The following is a 24898-nucleotide window of genomic DNA, read 5'->3' as shown; positions in this document are numbered from 1 at the left end:
GATGGCTTGGGCGTGCATGGCTGCCAGGGGCACTGGGACACTAGTGTTTATTTATGAAGTGACACAGGACAGAAGCAGACAAATGAATTCTGAGGTGTTCAGAGACACCTCAATCTGCTCAAATCCAGCTAAATGCAGTCAAATTGATTGGGCGGCGTTTCATTATACAGATGGACAATGACCAAAAACATATAGCCAAAGCAACCCAGGAGTTTATTAAAGCAAAGAAGTGGAAAATTCTTGAATGTCCAATTACTTTTGAGCCCCTGAAATGAAGGGATTGTGTTAAAAAATGCTTTAGTTGCCTCACATTTTTATGCAATCGTTTTGTTCACCCCACTGAATTAAAGCTGAAAGTCTGCACTTCAACTGCATCTGAGTTGTTTCATTTAAAATTCATTGTGGTAATGTACAGAACCAAAATTAGAAAAAAGTTGTCTCTGTCCAAATATTTATGGACCTAACTGTATGTTATTTCAAATAAAAAGCAATACGCTGAAAATGATCTAGTAAGAGATAATCTGTTCCACACTGAATGAAATATGCAATATAAACAATGGGAAACATCTCTTTCATCAATCGTGGTACTACACAGCCAGTTAATTAATTCTATACTAGCCAACCCGCGGCGTAGCATACGCCGCATAATTATGTATTGATGGGTGAACACTCCCTGAAAGACACAGTCGTATCCTCAAACCCACCCCATTTGGACAACTAAGTGAATGAAAAGATGGAACTCTGGAGAGAGCAACATACAGGTGCTGGTCATAAAATATCATGTCAGTTATAATCATCAACATTAAAAGAAACAAACATCTGAAATACATCAGTCTGTGTGTAATGAATGAATCTAATATACAAGTTTCACTTTTTGAATGGAATTACTGAAATAAATCAACTTTGTCATGATATTCTAATTTTATGACCAGCAACTGTACAATTGTCCGTGACTGAAAACTGGATGACCGTCACCGCGCCCACACCTCCCAGAGCGAGGGACGGAACTGGACAGCGGTTGGGCGCAGAGGGCGGAACGGGGGGAGAGGGGAAGTATGCCCAGGGAGGACGCCCTTTCCGCCCCCTCTGGAGAGAGGGTGGGGAAGCAGGCCCGAGAGGTTTCGCGTCCTAACCGTCCAATGACGGGTCGGCACAACCGGTAATGATCCTTCCGCAGGTTCACCTACAGAATTACGACTTTTACTTCCTCTAGATAGTCAAGTTCAATCGTCTTCTCGGCACTCCACCAGAGGCTGCGAGCGACTGCGGCAGGGTCGATCCGAGGACCTCACTAAACCATCCAATCGGTAGTAGCGACGGGCGGTGTGTACTAAGGGCAGGGACTTAATCAGTGCGAGCTTATGACCCGCACTTACTGGGAATTCCTCGTTCGTGGGGAACAATTGCAAGCCCCGGTCCCCATCACGAACGGGGTTCAACGGCTTACCCACTCCTCTCGGCGCCAGGTAGACACACGTTGATCCATTCAGTGTAGCGCGCGTGCAGCCCCGGACATCTAAGGGCATCACAGAACTGTTATTGCTCAATCTCACGTGGCTGAAAGCTTAGCAGCTGCGATAGTAAATTGTGAATTTCCCCTTGGGATTAATAAAGTATCTATCTATCTCTGTCTCTATCTATCTATCTAGTTTTACACTCCAGTACATTGCGGTAAATGCTGGTAACAGCAACAGTCATGCGTATCCCATGGTTATTTTGCATGCCCGGTCGGCTGCTTAGTGAATTTTATTTTATAATATATATATATATATATATATATATATATATATATATATATATATATACTATTTTTCTGAGATGTCATGAATGTGGACAGAAAATTGGTTACAGTAATTTCTTTTTGAGTTTCAAAAACTGTGAAACCACTGTGGACACATTAGTGGTCTTTTATCTGTGGGTCGTGTCAACCTTTCAGACTACAGTTTCTAATCTTGTCACTGGACCATATCAATTTAAACGACTGAAAAATTACTGGGCATGTCTAATTTACTGCCAACCTTCCTAAAAAGTTGTGCTTACCCCTCCCTTTTTGTGACCACCAACAGCATGCTGCCTGATGTTGCTGTAACTACACAAAGGGTTGACAGCTATGGCAAGTTCAGCTCTAATCTTGGCCCTTATTTTTCTTTTTTCCATTCTGTCATGGTATATAAAACACAAGATGTAAGACAGAGACAAGGCTCTCTTTTGTTTGTGATGTCCAAAACAGGCATGTTCCTTATTCCTCATATTTGCATTATATGCATTGTACATCCAGATGATCATTCATTTGTAAGCTCTCTTGCACACAAGCCCTTTATGTCTAAAGGCAAATCAGAGCAAGTTGTAGACTAGTTGGACTGAGTCACTGGGCACATTATGTGAGTAGCTTCATGGAAGCACATCACCAACTGCCTCCAACTTGCTATGGTTAGTAAATCAACACTACGACTGTTAATTGTTGGAAAAGTCATGTAATGAAAGCTTGCTGCTGTATTCTAAGAGTGCATATTTCCCTGTTGAGCTTTTGTCATTGGGAAAAGAGCAGCACTTTGTTTTTTGTTCTTACTTTCTTCTACCTCAAATGCAGTTTTACCTCGGAAACACAATCTCTAATGTATAATTTTCAAGCATTGCTCCTTTAAGATTTTTTAAATCATTGGTAAAGTCAAATACGAAACAAAGATCCTGCAATGATTTCGGTGACTACTGCAGACCAGTTTCACTGTGTTTGCAAAAGTATTTAGATTCATGAGTGAGAATTAGTAACTCTTCTATTAGCTTTTTAACAGTGTCTTGTCTATCACTTGATGTACTTTGCATATGGATAAACTTAATTAATTAATTAATTAATTAATTAAATTAATTGAGCCTGGACAATAAACATTAAAATGCTGTGGATGTGTTTCTCATGACGACACCTTAACAAAGTCGTGTGTCATGTGCACATTATCACACAAGTGCCACAAATAAAAGCTCCAAGCTACTCTTTTCTTGGTGACATTTGTACATTTAGCAACACAAATATTCAATCACCGAGTTAACTGTATTCATCAACTGTTAAGAGTAGTTATATGATGGCTCAATGACTTCCTCAACTACAATATTACTTGAAAATAACAAGTGTGTGCCCAATGGCACACATTTCTTAAGAATTTCTACATCTAAAAATGGTTTAAATAAGCAAGCAAATTAACACAGAGATGCATTTCAAATTGCTAGATACATTCTACCATCGCATATCATAATAGAGAATACATTTAACAAAAACCTTCAGCATACAAAACTTTTAAGCACAACTCAAACATCAAAAGATAAGACCAGATTTACTTCTTTACTTTTCAAAGCATGTCATTTATATACTCCCTTGGCATATACTTTTTTTACAGCCAGTGATTAGATTGTTATTTATGTTATCATTTACTAGAATCAACCTATATTCATGAAACTAAACACATAAAAGTGCTATGTAAATGCTGTTATGCTTTTAAAAGTTACATCTTGCCTGAAGAAAGTGCCCGAGTTGCCTTTCGAAACCTTGCATACTGTAATCTTTTAGTTAGCCAATAAAAGGTGTCATTTTGCTTGACTTCTCACTACATTCATAATGGCTAACACAGTACAACACCCTAGTATTAAAAGCTTATTATAAATATGAGAGACAAAACAATAAAGTCAAGTTGATTATCATCTTTAATATTACTAGTATATGTAAAAAAAAGAGGATATATACTTATTCTTTATGCCTACAATTATATACTAATGTGACATTTAATAATTGGTATGAACAACAGCACAAATCTTAAAACTGTTTTTGCTACAACAATCTAATTAATGAAAAAGGAGTTTGGCCTAAGTCCTGCTTCCTACAAATCAACTCCTAAGCTCCTAAGTATTGTTGAAAGTGATGTAGGGATTTCTTTCCCTCCAAAGCTCCACTCCACAAGATTCTTGATATCAGATACACTGGGTTCAGCATTAACAATAGTTATTTAGCCACTGATGGTACTTTAACCAACAAACTTCCAGTAGGTACTGGACCCAAGCCATTCAATCATAAGTAAACAAAACGAGAAGTCTATCTATAATAAAACATTAAGATTCATGATATAGTGTCCTGTTCTGTTGAACGAATATAACTTAGAACCATCAGTCAATAAGAATGTAAATTCTCTGACTGAAGTTATTGCTTTCAATCACAATGATATCAAACTTCAATTCTCTAACTAACATGCTGCAGCACATTTTTTTATGCTAGGGTACGGTAACCGCTGTGAACATAAATTATTGAATTGCTCACATGCACAATAAAAATATTCTATCAGCATCACATTTTTTTTCTTTAATTTCCAAATTAAGAGAAAGAACAGAAATGAATTTTAACCATATTAAATTATACATGGCTTTTTTTATTAAGTATTAAAGAAACTGAAATCACATTAACAGCAACAGTAATTTTTCATACTTTAAAAGGTATCTATGGAAGGCTTTTAAGATATCAAAAAAAAGGAGTGGTACACAAGAGATGCATTTATTGAAATTAAAATTTAATACTAGAAAGAGAATTGATGGGACTCAAACACCTGTTTCATTAAGAAAGTACAAAGGATACGCAGGCAGTTGTACATGTCCTGTAGTGGTTTTTCATCAGCAAACAAGCGTGATTGTACTAACTCATGGATAAAGTTAACTTGCAAGCTATGAACAAGAGCTCGACCATCTGAAAGATGAAATGAAACATACAAATCACTGTCAAGTTCATCAAAAGACTCGGAAGTGAAATAAATACAAAAATCAGTTTAACACATACATGAGTCAACTTATTTTGTAAATGGAACGACACAAATGTAGTTCCTTTTGTAGCTACATCAAGACCTCAGCCACAATAAAGGCAGGCAAAATGGAACTACAGTAACTAGATAATAAATACTAAAAAAAATCAGTTACAGTACAGGTAAGTACTTTAAAAGTAAAATTATAGGTATCACTTTTTGCATTTGTAATTCAGAGCTCGGCTGAAGCAATTCACTTTTTATTTGTAGCTATTGCCTTAGAATAAATGTTTTCCATTACACTATAGCATAAATATGGGGCAATGGGCCACAAGGTGTTTTCATGTCATGCTAATTGGGCATATGTTAGAAATGTCAATATGTAACAGTGTTCCATTGGATTTCAAATAAATTCCTAATGTCATTTTGTATGAGGGTGTAATTATCACTGCTACAATAAAAATAGTAGGGCAACTTGAAAATTGACAAAAAAAAAAAAAAGTACAGGGACAAAACAGCAGAGCTACAGAAACATGTCTCAGATTGAAGTTATAACTTTGGAGAAAGAACAAAACATTTGATCCAAACCATATAATGTCATATGCGATAATCACTGGATCATCATACTACCCTAAATATTTCAGAAAAATAAAAAATAACATATTGTTTAAACCCAACAGACATCCCAAAAGAGCACAAAAGCAATTTTACCTCCAGTTTCCTTGTCTTCCACTAGGATTTCTAACTTCAGCAATCGCCAGGGAATTTCAGGGTCATCACCCATTACCGTAAGAGTAGCTTCAAACTCTCCTTCAACACGAAATTTCACACGACCATTTGCTTTATTAAGAAAAAAAAAAAAAAGGTAATATTCCTATAACTGTAAATAAAATACAAATGCAACAAATATATACATTCCATGCAACATTATATAATCTTCATATCAACTGAAAGACATTTTATATTTTAGTTTAGTATTCAAAAACATGGAAATAATTTTTTTTACAAAACATATACAGTAAATGACAAACTTTCTGGTTCACATAAAAGGTAGATTCATTAAAACCTGAAGCCAAAAAATTGAATTATAGAAACAAAAAAACATTATTTGATGTTAACTGTAATAGTTCACTAATGTAAAGAGCATAACACTAGCATTTAAAGGTTGGGAAACAGAGACAGTTTAATGTTTTTGATAGAAATTGAAATTTTTTTTTACTTTCTCGTATACATAGTATAGAGAAAGTATAGGAATCGCGAAAAAAATTAGACCTCAAGATTTTGATGAATCTTCACGTCCGAAAAAACCATGTATAGAGTATAGGAGTCGTGAAAAACAATTTGACCTTGAGATTTTGATGAATATTGATGTTTTAGACCTTCCAGAGTCTGAAAATACTATTTTTGAAATTATGTCTGTCTGTGTGTAAACACGTTAACTCGAAAACGCTTTGACCTACAGTAAGGTCAATGAGATTTTGTACACCTGCTTTATATCAAAAAAAAAATCCTATCAACTTTTGGGCCACTTCCAGCAACCAGAAGTGGTACTTTAACTGAATACTTTCGCAAATTTTCAAGTAAAACTAAGGTTATAATTAGAGATAAATGATTTAAATTTTGTGTAGATATTTTTAATGATAAAAAACAAATATGAAATTTGAGAAAAATTACTCAACCAGAAATAGTATTTTATTTAAACAACCATCTGAATTTTTTCTATCATGGAAATATAAATGTATACAAGATATTAAAAACTGTATTCAACATAACGCATATTCTTTCAATAACTACTATTAATTTCATTTTAATTTATACTTTATATATCAGTTTAACAATAACATGTAATTCGTCATGGTCCTGGTAATACATTTAATTTTATAATTTTAATTTTATTTCCGCCATCATTATCATAATTAAATGTAGCTAAATGAAGTTTTACTATTGCAATTTATTCCAACAAATCTAGGTAATGCATATGTAATCATGAAAAAAAATCCACCATTTTCGACCTCCGTAAGTGTGAAAATATCATTTTAATATAAACTTTGATTATAAACAAAGATAAATGATTGCTGTCGATATTATCAATTAGTTATGATGAGCAACAAAGACATATGATATTTGAGAAATATTGTGCAACTGGAAGTGGTTCTGATGACCTTTTCCTAGATCTCAGTATATGAGAAAGTCAACACTCACTATTTTTTTTATCAAGGTACCATTAATCTGATTTCAGAAGTCAGCCACATTATTATTGTTTCTGATGTTAATCATAAATGTTCTTTGGTCCTCTATGAGGAAATTTCAGAAATACTCTATATTAGATATGAAATGAGTGGTAAGAGTTTAACCCTTCTCCCATAAATATTTCCAGAGATAACTACTACTAGGAATGGATATCATTAGGATTTTATTAATACCAATACTGCTTATTGATACTGAAACTTATTTATACTCTTATCAATACTACTCTACATAATGTGGGGAGATAATGCGTCTCTTGAAGGGAAGTGGTAACTGAGGTCAAGGGCTGTCATCATCTCCCTATAGTTGAAGAAAACTAAAATAATTTTGATTCTTTTTGCATTGCTTATGTAGCACCTCACAGCTTTTACTGAGGGAGTAGACCCCCCCCCCCCCCCCCCCCAAAATAGTATAACAAGAATGTTTAAGATTTACTATTTATCTTAGCACTATATTTTAATAATCTAATGAACTAATTAATCTACCTACGCTCTATGACAAAAATGATAAATCAATATTTTAAACAGTTAACTCAATAATTGACATAACTTTACCATGTTACTAAACCATATTCGATAAAACTTTAGCCACATGCTAAATCACTATCCTCTGTTTTCCTTTATGGCTAAGCCAGTTATTATCAAAAATGCATGCATTGAGTTTAAGAACTCAATTGTTTACCTGCATATATACACCCCATATCCCATACAAAATCATAAATTCAGTAGATTTAAGTCCAGGAAAACAGTTTTAGTGTTTACCCAACAGTTCTTTCTCTGAAACCATAAAGAAACAAAATAAGTAAAATGCCCTTATTATACCTGAGCCAGCAAAAAAAAATAATAGAAAAAAAGTCATGTAAATGGTGCCACACAAACGTTACAAGCCTGATACTTGCTTGCGATTGCAGCATTACTTGCCAACTGTCTCCTCCTCTCTAACAGAGCATAAGGAAATTGCTTGTTCCCAGCAGAAGAAAGCCGACAGTTGTGTCCGTCTCAGCAAGTGTTAGGTCTGCAGCAACAACATCCGACAGAAACAACAAATTCCAATGCCTAGTGACGTTTCCTTTGTTCAGCCATTTGCTTGATGGCATCCCAGAGCTTCTCAACATGGTCCATCCAACCACTAGCACATTCACTTATTTTATCAAAGCAGCTTGACTGATGCTGCCTGAATACAAAGTAAAACCGATGCTCACTCTGTATGCCCCGAGTGAATAACTACAGATTTTTATAACAATAACTTGGGGGCTCTGCCCCCGCTCACTTCGCTCGCTCACCCACCCCTGGGTTTACCGTATATACAATTTAAAGAGATTATTATTTTCATGGGAATTCTTACATATGCATTTTTTTCACTTTTACTTAAAAACTTTTGTAAAAACAATACTTGTCCTTTATTTCCGGCCCCTGGCATGGTTAAATCTCTTTCTCACAGGACGTATAACGCTGCTTGTGTTGTGAAGGGGGGGCGGCTGAACGCACGCTAAGGAGAAGTGGTTGGATCATCTGCTGGCTTGTTGCTGCCGGTGAGCTGTGCCTTCTGCTTGTCGCATTGCGCGTTGATCATTTAAAACCCTGTCCTTTTGTCACTTCACGTCTCTGCTGCTTGCGTTGTGAAAGGGGGGTCTGGGGAAGGTTGAACACACGCTAAGGAGAAACAGTCAGATCATCTGCTGGCTTCCTGCTGCTGGCAAACTGCGTCTTCTGCTTTTCGCTTGTCGTTGTTTTAAGAGCTGGGAGCACATGAAGTGTTTCTGCCAAAAGCATTCCAACAACTGCTAGGTTAGATGTCCGTGAACTTGTTTTAAATGTTGTCTCACTGCCTTGTCTCACGTGACGTTAAAGTGTCTCTTGCGAGACGTCAAATTGTCTTCCAAGAAGATCACGTCTCGTCTCCCTAGTCTCCCTCCCAAGATTGTTTTTTATAATAGAGAGTTATGTTGACTTGACGATGTCTAGACAGCTGCAATTTCAGTTTGGATAATTCCAGCAGCATCAGAGCTGGGAGGCTGCACCGAGTATGTTTCAGCAGTCGCTTTCTTGAAGCAGCCAAACACGCTGCATTACTTGACATTTATATAATGTACTTTTAAGTGTTTCATAAGGTTGCTAGTGCTACCTCTTTACATGCAACTATCTTTTAATATATATTGCATTAGGCTGTATTATCATTACGTTTACTGAAGTGAACCCACATATTTGAACACTTTACGCTATCTGTTATGATGACTGGAGAGCAGAGAATGTAAACACATAGCTAAGCGACTAAAACATTATTGCCCGATGCCTGCAGTGTCATCAGCATTAGTGAAAGCTAGGAATTTAAAAATGCTGCTAATGTTACAATGAATTAATATTACAAAATTACAGATAGCAGCACAATTTTACCAGGAGCTTATAGATATTTTGGTAACAACCAGTTCAGAACTGGTACCAATTTAATGCTCGTTTTCAATATCCATCCCTACCTAACACATTGTACAACAGCCATCAACCCAGAGTTTTCCCTGCTGTATATCTTCATGCATATCCAAAAGAATTCTATAAAAAAAAATCCACTAAATTAAAATTATTGATACTTCCAATGTTTGTGGCTCTGTCAAAACAATACGTAAGACATCAAGCACAGTCTTTTCAAAGAAAGATCCACTTGAGTATCTATTCTATAGAACAACCTCTCTTCCTCTTTCTCTTCTTAATAGTGTTATGATCCTGGCAAATCTATGATCTTTAATGTGGAGAAAATATTGCCATCTACAATATCTCAGGGTCAAACCACATTAATAAAAACATGCATCAACTTGCTATAATTAGTCTCAGAAACGGCTTTTGATAAAGTCAAACACAGTTATCTATTTACAGTGATGTGCAAATTTGGGCTTAGCTACAATATGTATGCAAGAATTAAGTTACTCTTCCAGAAGCTTCACTTTATATAAATATAAAAATGAACTGTTTTAGGAAACAGGCAGGAAGCCCATTATCTCCAACTCTTCTTTCAACTGGAACTGAACCTCTTGCAATTCATGCAAAGATAAAAAAGGATCATAACCCCAAACTCAAATATGCCGATGACATGGTGTCTCGCCTCGATCTCAGTACTGCCATTCATAATGAACAGATTTTATGGAATTTAATCTTTAAGATCTCTGGGTTTATTTCAGCAGACGCATTCTACTCACAGTGCTCCCACACACCAGTTTAAACTTGATCACTGGATTTACCGTAGTGGCATGTATTTCTCTTTTTGGCCTTCAGCTTCTAACACAAAATCTGCAGCATGTTTTTCACTACCACATCCATTATTCTCATTTTTGAAATCCATCACCTGGCACCTCCTCCTCTAATACCATTCTTAGTGCATTGCTTTACTTTTGTCTCCATACATGTCCAGGCCACTGCAGTTTTCTCCCCCATCATTTTTCACCAAATCCCTTTCACCTTTAAGCTTCCCATATTTTGTACTCAATACATTCTGTTTACCCTCCAGCATATTCATATCTTAAAATTCCATTATTTTAGTCTCCCTGCTAGCAGTTTCCCAACATTGCTGTTCTTAGTATTGTACTTTATATTTTTTCTTTTATCTTGGAATTACCCTTTTGTCAGAGTATTCCAATACACTTCTCCAATTTTTCCAAGTTGCTGATTCTCTGCCTTAATTTTGTATCTTTTCCTCTTTCCTATAGAATCTTTTATACAATGTACAAACAAAACTTTACTTTTTATGTAACTCACCTGATGCCAGCTGCACTTTTCCATTTTTAATTTTTACACTACTGTTGCAGAACATAAATTAAGTTCTTGATCAGCTTGTCTTCATCCCATGTCTCTCCCTCTAAGGCAAATCTCCACCTCACTAATTTAATTTCTAGGTCATCATGTGTACCTTTAAACAACTAAAAATCATCTACAAAAACTTTGACTACAGAGGTTCTTTCCTACTACTATACTGATCACATCTAATATTAGTGTAAAAAAAAAATTGTCTCAATACCATGATGTAATCCCACTCTCTCTTTAAACTCATCTCCTATTCCTGCTTCAAACATGACTACAGTTCTCACTTCACCATTCATAGCATACTTACTTTTGATCAGTCTTACGTACTGCTCGGATACCTTTTTCTTTTTCAAGCTCTACCAGATCACTCAACACTAACATAGGCTTTCTCAAGGTCTACTAAAGCCATTGCTACATCTTTCCTATCTTCTCCATATTTCTCCTAAGGGAAAGCAAGGAAAATACTGCATCTGTGGTTTCTATTTGTTCTGTCGTGGGTTCAGACACACACACAACCACAAACATTCTTAGCTCTCAGCCTTTGCACTGTAGTGGGTGTAAAGTGTGGTGTTGGTGTAGAGCCACAAAGTAGAGATGGGGCTGAGAGAGGGAGCCCAGAAACATCACCGTGAAGCACTGCGCTCATTTTACAGCCTTTTTCTTGCACCTAAAGGAGCTACTCCTTTAGTTCAAAATGCAGACAAGGAGGCTTATTAAGAAATTCATTAGAATCCAAAGCTTTTACATCCAACGTATGTACAATAAACAAAAAATATTATTTGAAGATTGACCACAAAACATTTTGATCTTTCCAGCTGGATTCTAGCTGTAACTTACAATGGTTAAATCTGATTTCAGAGACATTTAAGTGGTAGGAAACTGGGCTAGTGCATAGAAAAAGCACATGCAGGTTAAATAACAACAAGCACTGCTTAAACAGAACATTTAAGGCTTGTGATAAATATCTTACCAACAGTGAGATTTGCCAGCTGTGGGGGGAGGTCTGTTGTAACAAGCCGATGTCTCAGAATCTGGTTCAACTGATGAAGAGTGGATTGTTTTTCTGCCTTAGTAATTGGGTCAGGGGGAATTATTTTATCCTGGAAGTATTTAAGAGAAAGAACTGTTTTATGCTTCAAGACATCAATGTATATCTACAAATCAAAAAATAACGTACTTTGTATGCATATTTGTGTCCAAACCATAACATTTCCAATATAAATAAAATTTTCATTTTGCTTATGAGTTTTGATTTTTTGAAAATTAAATATTGCCTACTTAAATAAGAAATCTGTTCCTAAGCCACACTTTCAAATCTTACCATAAAAGGTAACAGAGATTCATCAAGTATCCCACTGGAATTTAATCTACTAGTAGGTTTTCACAAAATTATGCTTCATAAGGATGTCTTTAAATGTAAACAAATAATGACAGGACAAAAATAAATGCACTCCTGTTTCAGCAAGAATGAAGAACAAATGATAACACTAAACAGAATACTACTCACCTACACAAACCAATGCTGAAATAAAATACATTTTTAAAAAGTTTGAATAATGGATATCTAAAAATATTTTCATTTTGAAATATACAAAAGGCAATGGGCACTATCTAAATAGAGTTTACATGGTCTCCCTTGTTCACATACAGTTTTATCTAAACACTGTGGTTTTCATTATCTATCTCAACAGCATGCATGTTAGTTTGGCTGGCAACTATAAACCATACATGAGGCAGTGTGCCCTGCAATGAAACTGTGGCCCATATAGGGTTGGTCACTGCCTTATGCCTGATGCTACTATAATAGGATCCAGTTTCCTCAACCCAGACTGGGATTTCATAGGATTGACCATTGTTAAGAGTCATTAAAATATCTCAAAATATTCATGAGGTTTCTTCAAAATCTTCTAGTGACAATTGTCTTTTAGTTGGCACTCATCAGGATCATTTTCATTCTGCTTAACCTGGTCTTGGTTAGCACCGCTTATTTAGGGGCTGATCATCATGACCTCAATCCTGGTTAAGTTAATTCTCACCCCTACCTCATTTCACTCAGCTGCAAACTATTTCAATGTGCAAGTGAGATTGCATTTTAATGAGATCAAAAGGATATATCATCAAGAGGTGGTACAGTGCTCCATGCCTAGAACGGAATATACATTATTCTTCCTTAATTTATCGGATGAAGAATCTGTTTCTCTGATACAGACTTCCTATGGAGTCTAGGAACACTAATCCATTATTAACTGAAGCATACATATTCTTGTCCTGCTTGAAAAAAACTGTATGAACAGCCCAGCATAACAACCCCAAAGCAATGTCCCTGTCTTTTACACAACAATTACCCAAAATCCAGAAAATGGTTAGTAGTGTTCATTTTTGAGTGCCTGGTAGCTGAGTGATTCAAATTAATTGGGTGATTTTATCGTGAAGCCACAATTCATAGACTAGGGGACTGTGCCAGTCCCCCAACTAGGCCTTGGCACTGAAAGCAGATTCACAGAATGCGGTATGAAACTTTTCTGATGGAGAAGGAGCTGGAACTTAAGCAAAACAATGAAAAATATTAGCCAGATTTAGTTGGACAAAAACATAACATTGACTACTGAACCAAAAATGTCAGACTAGAGTGTTTTTTTCTCCTGCTCTTGAATTGCCCCACAAAAGAGGCATTGGGTAGATGTGGGGATACTCACAAGCCCATGGATAACTCGCGTACAGTTGACATTTGCTCTGGTGGACTACAGGGTTATCTCCATAATCTGGATAGCTTGGTAGTGAATTGTTACTAGCAATTTAAATTACTTATGGATTGTCATTAACAAAAAACATGTTCAAATACAAGGTTACTCATAAATGTACACAGTACTAGAGTATCTCGGACCAAAGACTAACAGCTGACTTTGGAGTTTCGTCATCTAAATCAAATCCCCTTAACACTTGGGCAAAGATTGATTCCGAACATTTAACTCATCACCTAGGAATTGCTGGGAACAGCTAGAAGATACCCCTGTGAAGAACATGTTTGACTTCTGTTTATGACAGAGCTTGTTCAGCATTTAGGAGAGGTCAAGAATGTAGTGTCCAAATGGACACTGTTCAAGACCTTAGTAGAGGAGGCAAGTGCCAGTCATTGTAGAAATTCTTGTTTCTGCTAGTCAATACCAGTGGCAAGGAATTTTTTTTTTTTTTTTTTTAAAAAGGGCTTTTCCAGTAATTTTAGCAGGAGGGTGTAGAGATTTGACAGAGGAGGGATACAGGAAAGCCAAAAATTGAGCAGCTGGATGAACTGACAAGGCATTCCCATAACTTTTGGATAAATTCAAAGGGGTTCTGGAAAAACATTCAACGACTTAGGAACAGCAGGCAGGATGTTGCCCAGGCTGTTCAGTAAGGGTGGGGAACTGCTGACCTCAACTAAAAACATCATTTAGAAGTGGAAAGAGTGCTTTGAAGAACTGCTGAACACAGAAAATATGCTCCCTCCAGGACTAAAAATGTAATACACAATCCATTTTCTGAACCCACTAATTCTACTATTAGTTTACAAAGAAGTTACAGTAAAAGATTATTATGTGCTGGTACTTATGTTGTTTTAGTTGTGTCGAGCTTATACAAATATTAAAATACTTTGAAAATGTTTATTTATTATATGCTTATGACAAGCAATAACAGACACTAAAAACAGTTTCAGATTTATTTTCCAACACCAAAACATAGCCATTAGACAGACACTAAAAACTGTTACTTGCCCTGATGCAAGCAGGCAGACGAGGATAAGATCCTGTAGTCAAGACATCGATAGCAAAAGGGATGGCAAAGTTAGGTAGCCGGGCATGTACAAGAGCATCCCTTGCCAAGGATGCCAACCTGTCTGCAGTGTCCACAAAGAGAAAAGCCTGCTGGTCCAGAAAACTGGAAATTATCTGTTAGAAGAGCAAAGCAAAATAAATTATTGGAGAAAACCTTTTGCATTTCCATCAAATACTACTAACTGCATTATAAATATCAAGTTCTTATACAGTACACAATTTGTAACAAAATAATAGTCAAAAAACAATGAGATATGTCTGACACTTACTGGTGTGAAAAAAAAACAATTATATTTCTAGTTTAAATTTAATACTCCTGCATTTGTCCACATATAGGGCAAAGCCATGTCATGTAAATGTTCATACTTTAGGAAAGGCAGATTGTGATGGTAGCCTAAAAGGTGGAATGAGAAGTAAGACCAACTGTTTTTCTTTCTGGATTTTTAAGGCCAAATAAGAGTGAAAATGAGGGAAGGACAGATTGAGCACAAAATAAGAACCAACATTTTCATATATGTTCATTTATGGAATATCCTAACAGGACATGTAGTGAGAGATGAAAATACTTTGCAGAGGAGTGATCTTTTCTTCCATTGGAACTAAAAGGTTGTTGGGGGTAAATGAAAATCTGGCTATTTTATAGACTGCTTCCAGTTTTAACAACACCTTTTCTGTACTGGAAACTCTAAACTGTGTCATGCTTAATGACGTTCATCAGAGAATATTTGTTTTTTCAGTATAGAATTTGCTCCTAGTGTAATCAATGACAATAAAGACAAAAGCGAAGAAAGAAAACTAAAACTAAGCTTGTGATTTTTCTGTAAAAAGCCAACAATGACTAAACATAAAAAGAAAACATGTAATCACTTAATTACAGTAATTACATTTTTTCTTTGTAGGCTGTGAATCTCCAAATACAAAATTTAGTACTTTATACAGTAATCCCTCCTCCATCGCGGGGGTTGCGTTCCAGAGCCACCCGCGAAATAAGAAAATCCGCGAAGTAGAAACCATATGTTTATATGGTTATTTTTATATTGTCATGCTTGGGTCACAGATTTGCGCAGAAACACAGGAGGTTGTAGAGAGACAGGAACGTCATTCAAACACTGCAAATAAACATTTGTCTCTTTTTCAAAAGTTTAAACTGTGCTCCATGACAAGATAGAGATGACAGTTCCGTCTCACAATTAAAAGAATGCAAACATATTTTCCTCTTCAAAGGAGTGTGCGTCAGAAGCAGAGTCTGTCAGAAAGACAGAGGAAAGCAAACAAATCAATAGGGCTGTTTGCTTTTAAGTATGCGAAGCACCGCGGCACAAAGCTGTTGAAGGCGGCAGCTCACACCCCCTCCGTCAGGAGCAGACAGAGAGAGATAGAGTTTGTTTTTCAAGCACAAATCAATACGTGCCCTTCGAGCTTTTAAGTATGTGAAGCACCGTGCATGTCGTTTCAGGAAGCAGCTGCACAAAAGATAGCAACGTGAAGATAATCTTTCAGCATTTTTAGACGAGCGTCCGTATCGTCTAGGTGTGCGAACAGCCCCCCTGCTCAATCCCCCTACGTCAGGATCAGAGAAAGTCAGCGCAAGAGAGACAGAAAAGTAAGCCGGGTAGCTTCTCAGCCATCTGCCAATAGCGTCCCTTGTATGAAATCAACTGGGCAAACCAACTGAGGAAGCATGTACCAGAAATTAAAAGACCCATTGTCCGCAGAAATCCGCGAACCAGCAAAAAATCTGCGATATATATTTAAATATGCTTACATATAAAATCCGCGATGGAGTGAAGCCGCGAAAGGCGAAGCGCGATATAGCGAGGGATTACTGTACTTAAAATATTCTGAACTCTGTTGTGCCTCCCTCCCCTCAGATCTGTTCCTAGAAGTTTGTCTACTGTTGTCTTTATTATTCATTGATATCATTAATTTGTTTATTACTACCTATTTCAATGTATGACCACCTATTCATTACCTGTAACCTGACTGCACTAACAGATACGCAAATCAAATTTAGCTCATATGATACTCTTTCGCAGCTAGCTGGCAAGCAGATAACAGAAAGCAAAGTTTAGCTTGCATCAACAGCTCAAATTCTACATGAAAGAATTTATTTTTTCACTTCTCTATAAATTTTCTTTCATTAGGGACCGTGCACCAACTTCCAACACAATTTCATCTCTTGCCACATTTTCCAGTTCTATTTGTATTGAATTCTAAATATCTATTGGAATTATCACTTTCAAACTCACTGATCAAATTAAATTTGACTCAGGTTTGCTTGGATCATGTTTAAAATACGGAAGTGTGGAGAGGCACTATGAGTAGTTTCATGGAACATAAACAGATGATGGTAGACAGATTTGCTAAGATAATATGCACATTACATCTACTTTTTGTTAATTGATCCATGTTTTATCTCCCTGAAAAACAATTGTAATTTTTGTTCTTGTAACATTTGTCATCCTTCGATGGTAGACCTCTTCTTTCACCATTATTTATTCCAGTGACACTTTCCTCCAACATAACCATCAGAAAGATGAAACTTTGTGTTGTACTGTAACTTGCAATAACTAACCATTTTATTGCTGGTATATTAAACACATTAAACATAAATTACGGGTTGGGGGGGCGTAAATGTATTCAAGTGGTTGGACTAGGATTTGAGTCCAGTATCATAGCTTTGTGAAAAAGCAGCACTAGCCACAGCACCATCATATCACACATTTTGATAAAATTTTGAAGATGTAGAATATTATGTACTTTTTTAATCGTATATTATAGTAGCTGATTACCCAGTGGCTTTGCTCACTTAGTGCAAGGGAAAAAAATAAAATGTAGTCTATAAGTTATTAAACAGCAAAACATTAACATTTAAGAAGTAAAGATACATTGAGCACTACTGGAGTGGTTTCGGGTAAACTACATTTTAAAGGTGCTATAACACAACAGGTAAGTAGTACTAACAGAAGCTAAAATGTATTTGGATCATCTCTCGGTAGCAGATCCCTTGTGAAAGGCGCTACACGACCAGTGTGGTATAGAAGTTACATTTTGTATGTGATCGTCCAAATTTCTGCCTGACAACCTTGCACTACATGCCTGCGATTTACTTGTTAAAATAATTCATCACAAAAGCAACATTGAATGTTGCGGGGTTTTAGTGACCCGAACTCACCTTAAGGGACAGTAAGTAGTCGTGCAGGGCAATTTACAGAGTCCTGCTTCGATGGCGCCGATTTCACTCATTCGCAAAGATTTCCACTCTCCCAGGAGCCGACGGGGCACTTGAAGTGTCACAAACAGTGTGAGAAGAGAGGACACTGCCTGAAACTGCGAAGCTCTCAACCCGGCGGAGCAGCCCGACATTGCGCGCCTCCCAGCATCCACTTTGTTCTCACAACCCCTTGCCGCTGAATGCGGTCTCGTCTTCACATTGTTTACAGCTCGGCGCAGTTATAAAGTAGAAAGATGCAAAGCTGTTTTCCTCATCTCTTCTACTATCAAGTACTGCCAACTAAAAAGAAGTTACAATGTGGCAGTTTCCGCAACAGTCACGTGGACAAATAAATAAAATTTCTCTGTCAGAACGCGGACGGCTCAGCGCACTTCTATGAGATAGATTGGCGTGTTTGTGTTTACTTCTTTTCAATATCAGTGAAATAACTCTCACACAAATAATAACAATTCGTAAAGATTACATAAAAATGGCGTCCACAAATGAAGTGATTAGTTCCTGTATTATAATATGTTCTGTGGTCATACGTAATTTCCGTATCGCGTGGTCATATGTAATTTCCGTTTCAAACGCGAAAATAATTATATATATATATGTATACACACAGTGGAACCTCGGTTCACGAACGTCTCGGTAAACGTACAACTCAGTTTACGACCAAAAAGTTCGCCAAACTTTTGCCTTGGTTCACGACAACACTCTCGGTATACGAACAAGCCAGGTTCCCTTTCGGTTTATACATGTTCAGTCTCTCCCTGTGCATTTCCTGTGCAGCGAGCAAGAGAGAGAGCGAGAGAGCGCAGCGCACACACACACACACACACAGAGGCAGTGTGAGAGAGAGGCAGCGCAAGAGACAGAGAGAGCCCCGCGCGCGCACACACACACACACAGGAGCGCTCTAGAGAGACACACACAGGCGCTCCAGGCTTGCAAAAGAGAGATGCACGCACACACACAGGCGCGGGAGAGAGAGGCGCGCGCACACACACACACAGGAGCACGCTAGAGAGACACACACACACACAGGCGCTCCAGGCTTGCAAAAGAGATATCCGCGCACACACACACAGGCGCGGGAGAGAGAGGCGCGCGCACACACAGGAGCGTGCTAGAGAGACACACACACACAGGCGCTCCAGGCTCGCAAAAGAGAGACACGCACACACACACAGGTGCGAGAGAGAGCGAGCGAGCGAGCGAGGGGCGCATAAGGTAGAGAAGGCTTGTTTTTGTTTTCAGTTCTATTTACAGTGATCGGTTCGTAGCCTGCATTGTTGCAATGTTACTTTTCTTGGTGGTTTATTAAATTATGGATTTTTCAAATGTTCATTTTTTTCCCGTGCTTAAAACTCATTAAAAAAAGTGTTTTTAGCGAGCGGTTCCTAGCACCCCCTCCTTTAACCGTCACCTTATCGTGGTGGAGGGGTTTGCGTGTCCCAATGATCCTAGGAGCTCTGTTGTCCGGGGCTTTATGCCCCTGGTAGGGCCACCCAAGGCAAACTGGTCCTAGGTGAGGGATGAGACAAAGAGCGGTTAAACAAACCTCCTATGAGGAAAAACAATTTTGGACGGCGTTTTCCCTTGCCCGGACGCGGGTCACTGGGGCCCCACTCTGGAGCCAGGCCTGGAGGTGGAGCTCGATGGCGAGCGCCTGGTGGCCGGGCCTGCACCCATGGGGCTCGGCCGGGCACAGCCCGAAGAGGCAACGTGGGTCCCCCTTCCCATGGGCTCACCACCTATGGGAGGGGCCAAGGAGGTCGGGTGCAGTGTGAGTTGGGTGGTGGCCGAAGGCGGGGACCTTGGCGGTCCGATCCTCGGCTACAGAAACTGGCTCTTGGGACGTGGAATGTCACCTCTCTGAAGGGGAAGGAGCCTGAGCTAGTGCGCGAAGTTGAGAGGTTCCGGCTAGATATAGTCGGACTCACCTCGACGCACAGCTTGGACTCTGGAACCAATCTCCTTGAGAGGGGCTGGACTCTCTACCACTCTGGCGTTGCCCCCGGTGAGAGGCGCCGAGCAGGTGTGGGTATACTTATTGCCCCCCAACTTGGAGCCTGTACATTGGGGTTTACCCCGGTGGACGAGAGGGTAGCCTCCCTTCGCCTTCGGGTGGGGGGGACGGGTCCTAACTGTTGTTTGTGCGTATGCACCGAACAGCAGTTCGGAGTACCCACCCTTTTTGGAGTCCCTGGAGGGGGTGCTAGAGGGCATACCTTCTGGGGACTCCCTCGTTCTGCTGGGAGACTTCAATGCTCACGTGGGCAATGACAGTGAGACCTGGAAGGGCGTGATTGGGAGGAATGGCCCCCCTGATCTGAACCCGAGCGGTGTTTTGTTATTGGACTTCTGTGCTCGTCACGGACTGTCCATAACGAACACCATGTTCAAGCATAGGGGTGTTCATATGTGCACTTGGCACCAGGACACCCTAGGCCTCAGTTCGATGATCGACTTTGTGGTCGTGTCGTCGGACTTGCGGCCACATGTCTTGGACACTCGGGTGAAGAGAGGGGCGGAGCTGTCAACTGATCACCACCTGGTGGTGAGTTGGCTTCGATGGTGGGGGAGGATGCCGGTCAGGCGTGGTAGGCCCAAACGTGTTGTGAGGGTCTGCTGGGAACGTCTGGCAGAGCCCTCTGTCAGAAGTAGCTTCAACTCCCACCTCCGGCAGAACTTCGACCACATCCCGAGGGAGGTGGGGGACATTGAGTCCGAATGGGCCATGTTCCGTGCCTCTATTGTTGAGGCAGCTGACCGGAGCTGTGGCCGTAAGGTGGTCGGTGCCTGTCGTGGCGGCAATCCCCGAACCCGCTGGTGGACACCGGCGGTGAAGGATTCCGTCAAGCTGAAGAAGGAGTCCTACAGGACCCTTTTGTCCTGTGGGACCCCGGAGGCAGCTGATAGGTACCGGCAGGCCAAGCGGAATGCTGCTTTGGTGGTTGCTGAGGCAAAGGGGAGGCCATGGAGAATGACTTTCACACGGCTTCGAGAAGATTCTGGTACACCATCCGACGTCTCAGGAAGGGGAAGCAGTGCAGTGTCAACACTGTATATGGTGGGGATGGTGCACTGCTGACCTCGACTCGGGATGTTGTGGGTCGGTGGGGGGAATACTTCGAAGACCTCCTCAATCCCATTAACATGCCTTCCAATGAGGAAGCAGAGCCTGGGGACTCAGAGGTGGGCTCCCCCATCTCTGGGACTGAGGTCACCGAAGTGGTCAAAAAACTCCTTGGTGGTAGGGCCCCGGGGGTGGATGAGATACGCCCGGAGTTCCTCAAGGCTCTGGATGTTGTAGGACTGTCTTGGCTGACACGCCTCTGCAACATCGCATGGACATCAGGGACAGTGCCTCTGGATTGGCAGACCGGGGTGGTGGTCCCCCTCTTTAAGAAGGGGGATTGGAGGGTGTGTTCCAACTACAGAGGGATCACACTCCTCAGCCTCCCTGGAAAAGTCTATTCAGGGGTCCTGGAGAGGAGGGTCCGTCGGATAGTCGAGCCTCGGATTCAGGAGGAACAGTGTGGTTTTCGTCCTGGTCGCGGAACAGTGGACCAGCTCTATACCCTTAGCAGGGTCCTGGAGGGTGCATGGGAGTTTGCCCAACCAGTCTACATGTGTTTTGTGGACTTAGAAAAGGCATTCGACCGTGTCCCTCGGGGAATCCTGTGGGGGGTACTCCGAGAGTATGGGGTACCGGCCCCCCTGATAAGGGCTGTTCAGTCCCTGTACGATTGGTGCCAGAGCTTGGTCCGCATTGCCGGCAGTAAGTCGAACCCGTTTCCAGTGAGAGTTGGACTCCGCCAGGGCTGCCCTTTGTCACCGATTCTGTTCATATCTTTTATGGACAGAATTTCTAGGCGCAGCCAGGGTGTTGAGGGGGTCCAGTTTGGTGGGCTCAGGATTGGGTCACTGCTTTTTGCAGATGATGTTGTCCTGTTTGCTTCATCAGGCCGTGATCTTCAGCTCTCTCTGGATCGGTTCGCAGCTGAGTGTGAAGCGGCTGGGATAAGAATCAGCACCTCCAAATCCGAGACCATGGTCCTCAGCCGGAAAAGGGTGGAGTGCCCTCTCAGGGTTGGTAGCGAGATCCTGCCCCAAGTGGAGGAGTTCAAGTATCTCGGGGTCGTGTTCACGAGTGAGGGAAGAATGGAGCGTGAGATCGACAGGCGGATCGGTGCGGCATCCGCAGTAATGCGGGCATTGCATCGGTCTGTCGTGGTGAAAAAGGAGCTGAGCCGCAAGGCGAAGCTCTCAATTTACCAGTCGATCTATGTTCCTACCCTCACCTATGGTCATGAGCTATGGGTAGTGACCGAAAGAACGAGATCGCGAATACAAGCGGCTGAAATGAGTTTCCTCCGCAGGGTGTCTGGGCTTTCCCTTAAAGATAGGGTGAGAAGCTCAGTCATCCGGGAGGGGCTCAGAGTAGAGCCGCTGCTCCTCCGCATCGAGAGGAGTCAGATGAGGTGGCTCGGGCATCTGATCAGGATGCCTCCTGGACGCCTCCCTGGTGAGGTGTTCCGGGCACGTCCAACCGGGAGGAGGCCCCGGGGAAGACCCAGGACACGCTGGAGGGACTATGTCTCTCGACTGGCCTGGGAACGCCTTGGGATTCTCCCGGAAGAGCTAGAAGAAGTGGCCGGGGAGAGGGAAGTCTGGGCATCTCTGCTCAAGCTGCTGCCCCCGCGACCCGACCTCGGATAAGCGGGAGACAATGGATGGATGGATGGATGGATGGTTCCTAGCACTATAGCGCGAACTATTGCAGTGTTAGTTTTCTCTGTTGTTCAAGGTTTTCTCAGTGTTATTCAATGTTTTTACATTTAGTTTACCATTACGCTGTGCATTCTATGGTATAATTAACTATATTTGTGCTTAAAAACTAAAAAAAAAAAAATATATATATATATATATATACACACATACATACAGTTCGTACTGTCTGGAACGGATTAATTGTATTTACATACAATCCTATGGAAGAAATTGCTTTGGTTCACAACCAGAGTTTTGGAACGAATTATGGTCGTGAACCAAGGTTCCACTGTGTGTGTGTGTGTGTGTGTGTATATTATATATATATATATATATATATATATATACACACACACACACACACACACACACACACACACACACACACACAGTGCATCCGGAAAGTATTCACAGCGCATCACTTTTTTCACATTTTGTTATGTTACAACCTTATTCCAAAATGGATTAAATTCTTTTTTTCCTCAGAATTCTGCACACAACACCCCATAATGACAATGTGAAAAAGGTTTACTTGAGGTTTTTGCAAATTTATTAAAGATAAAAAAAACTGAGAAACCACATGTACATAAGTATTCACAGCCTTTGCTCAATACTTTGTCGATGCACCTTTGGCAGCAATTAGAGCCTCAAGTCTTTTTGAATATGATGCCACAAGCTTGGCATACCTATCCTTAGCCAGTTTCGCTCATTCCTCTTTGCAGCACCTCTCAAGCTCCACCAGGTTGGATGGGAAGTGTCGGTGCACAGCCATTTTAAGATCTCTCCAGAGATGTTCAATCGGATTCAAGTCTGGGCTCTGGCTGGGCCACTCAAGGATATTCACAGAGTTGTCCTGAAGCCACTCCTTTGATATCTTGGCTCTGTGCTTAGGGTCGTTGTCTTGCTGAAGGATGAACCGTCACCCCAGTTTGAGGTCAAGAGTGCTCTGGAGCAGGTTTTCATCCAGGATGTCTCTGTACATTGCTGCAGTCATCTTTCCCTTTATCCTGAGAGTCCTTCAGGTGCCTTTTGGCAAACTCCAGGCGGGCTGCCATGTGTCTTTAACTAAGGAATGGCTTCCGTCTGGCCACTCTACCATACAGGCCTGATTGGTGAATTGCTGCAGAGATGGTTGTCCTTCTGGAAGGTTCTCTTCTCTCCACAGAGGACCTCTGGAGCTCTGACAGAGTGACCATCGGGTTCTTGGTCACCTCCCTGACTAAGGCCCTTCTCCCCCGATCGCTCAGTTTAGATGGCCGGCCAGCTCTAGGAAGAGTCCTGGTGGTTTCGAACTTCTTCCACTTACAGATGATGGAAGCCACTGCGCTCATTGGGACCTTCAAAGCAGCAGAAATTTTTCTGTAACCTTCCCCAGATTTGTGCCTCAAGACAATCCTGTCTCGGAGGTCTACAAACAATTCCTTTGACTTCATGATTGGTTTGTGCTCTGACATGAACTGTCAACTGTGGGACCTTATATAGACAGGTGTGTGCCTTTCCAAATCATGTCCAACCAACTGAATTTACCACAGGTGGACTCCAATTAAGCTCAAGAAACATCTCAAGGATGATCAGGGGAAACATGATGCACCTGAGCTCAATTTCGAGCTTCATGGCAAAGGCTGTGAATACTTATGTACATGTGCTTTCTCAATTTTTTTTATTTTTAATAAATTTGCAAAAATCTCAAGTAAACTTTTTTCACGTTGTCATTATGGGGTGTTGTGTGTAGAATTCTGAGGAAAAAAATGAATTTAATCCATTTTGGAATAAGGCTGTAACATAACAAAATGTGGAAAAAGCGCTGTGAATACTTTCCGGATGCACTGTATATATTATATATATATTATATATATGCATTGCATATATATATTTGCAGCTGGAGATCCACAAAGGGAGAAAAAATGAATCACGTATCATAAAGTAGTTTTTATTCCTGAGCTTTCAACCCCTGCCAGGGGTCTTCATCAGAGGATAATGCTTAGACTTACAAGAATCAAAGGCAATATATAGCAAAACATTACGTGGAGGGGGTTTGCAAATATGCAAACTGTATCATAGACCTTCTCTTCCATATTCCAAAAATTCAGCATCATAGGTTTAAATCTCATACCCAATTAATTATTGAACCACTCTCCCATAAGACTATATGTACATCCTAATACACGGGTCCCCAAAGATTCCAAATTACCCTGTGTGGGTCTATACACAAACTATCCCTGCAAAGGTCTGGCAGCCTTGTCTAGTCTATAGGGCTAGACTTGCTGCCACCCTAAATCTGAT

At 40.3% G+C, this 24898-nt stretch overlaps 1 protein-coding gene across 1 annotated transcript in view; it reads right to left on the bottom strand.

The window, feature by feature from the left end:
- med14 (mediator complex subunit 14) overlaps positions 1–24898 on the bottom strand; it is a 110562-nt gene that overhangs the window by 65220 nt on the left and 20444 nt on the right. The window contains exons 4-7 of the mRNA XM_028799779.2: positions 14560–14733; positions 11778–11907; positions 5484–5612; positions 4613–4720 (exon numbers count right to left, since the gene is read on the bottom strand). Of these exons, the coding sequence (XP_028655612.1) occupies positions 4613–4720; positions 5484–5612; positions 11778–11907; positions 14560–14733 (541 nt within the window). The remainder of the gene's footprint in view (positions 1–4612; positions 4721–5483; positions 5613–11777; positions 11908–14559; positions 14734–24898) is intronic.

This window comes from Erpetoichthys calabaricus, chromosome 4 (genome assembly GCF_900747795.2).
Source record: "Erpetoichthys calabaricus chromosome 4, fErpCal1.3, whole genome shotgun sequence".
In the NCBI taxonomy this organism is placed as follows: Eukaryota; Metazoa; Chordata; class Cladistia; order Polypteriformes; family Polypteridae; genus Erpetoichthys; species Erpetoichthys calabaricus.
Note: the sequence above shows the minus strand (reverse complement) of the source record. Positions and strands in the feature narration are given on the sequence as shown.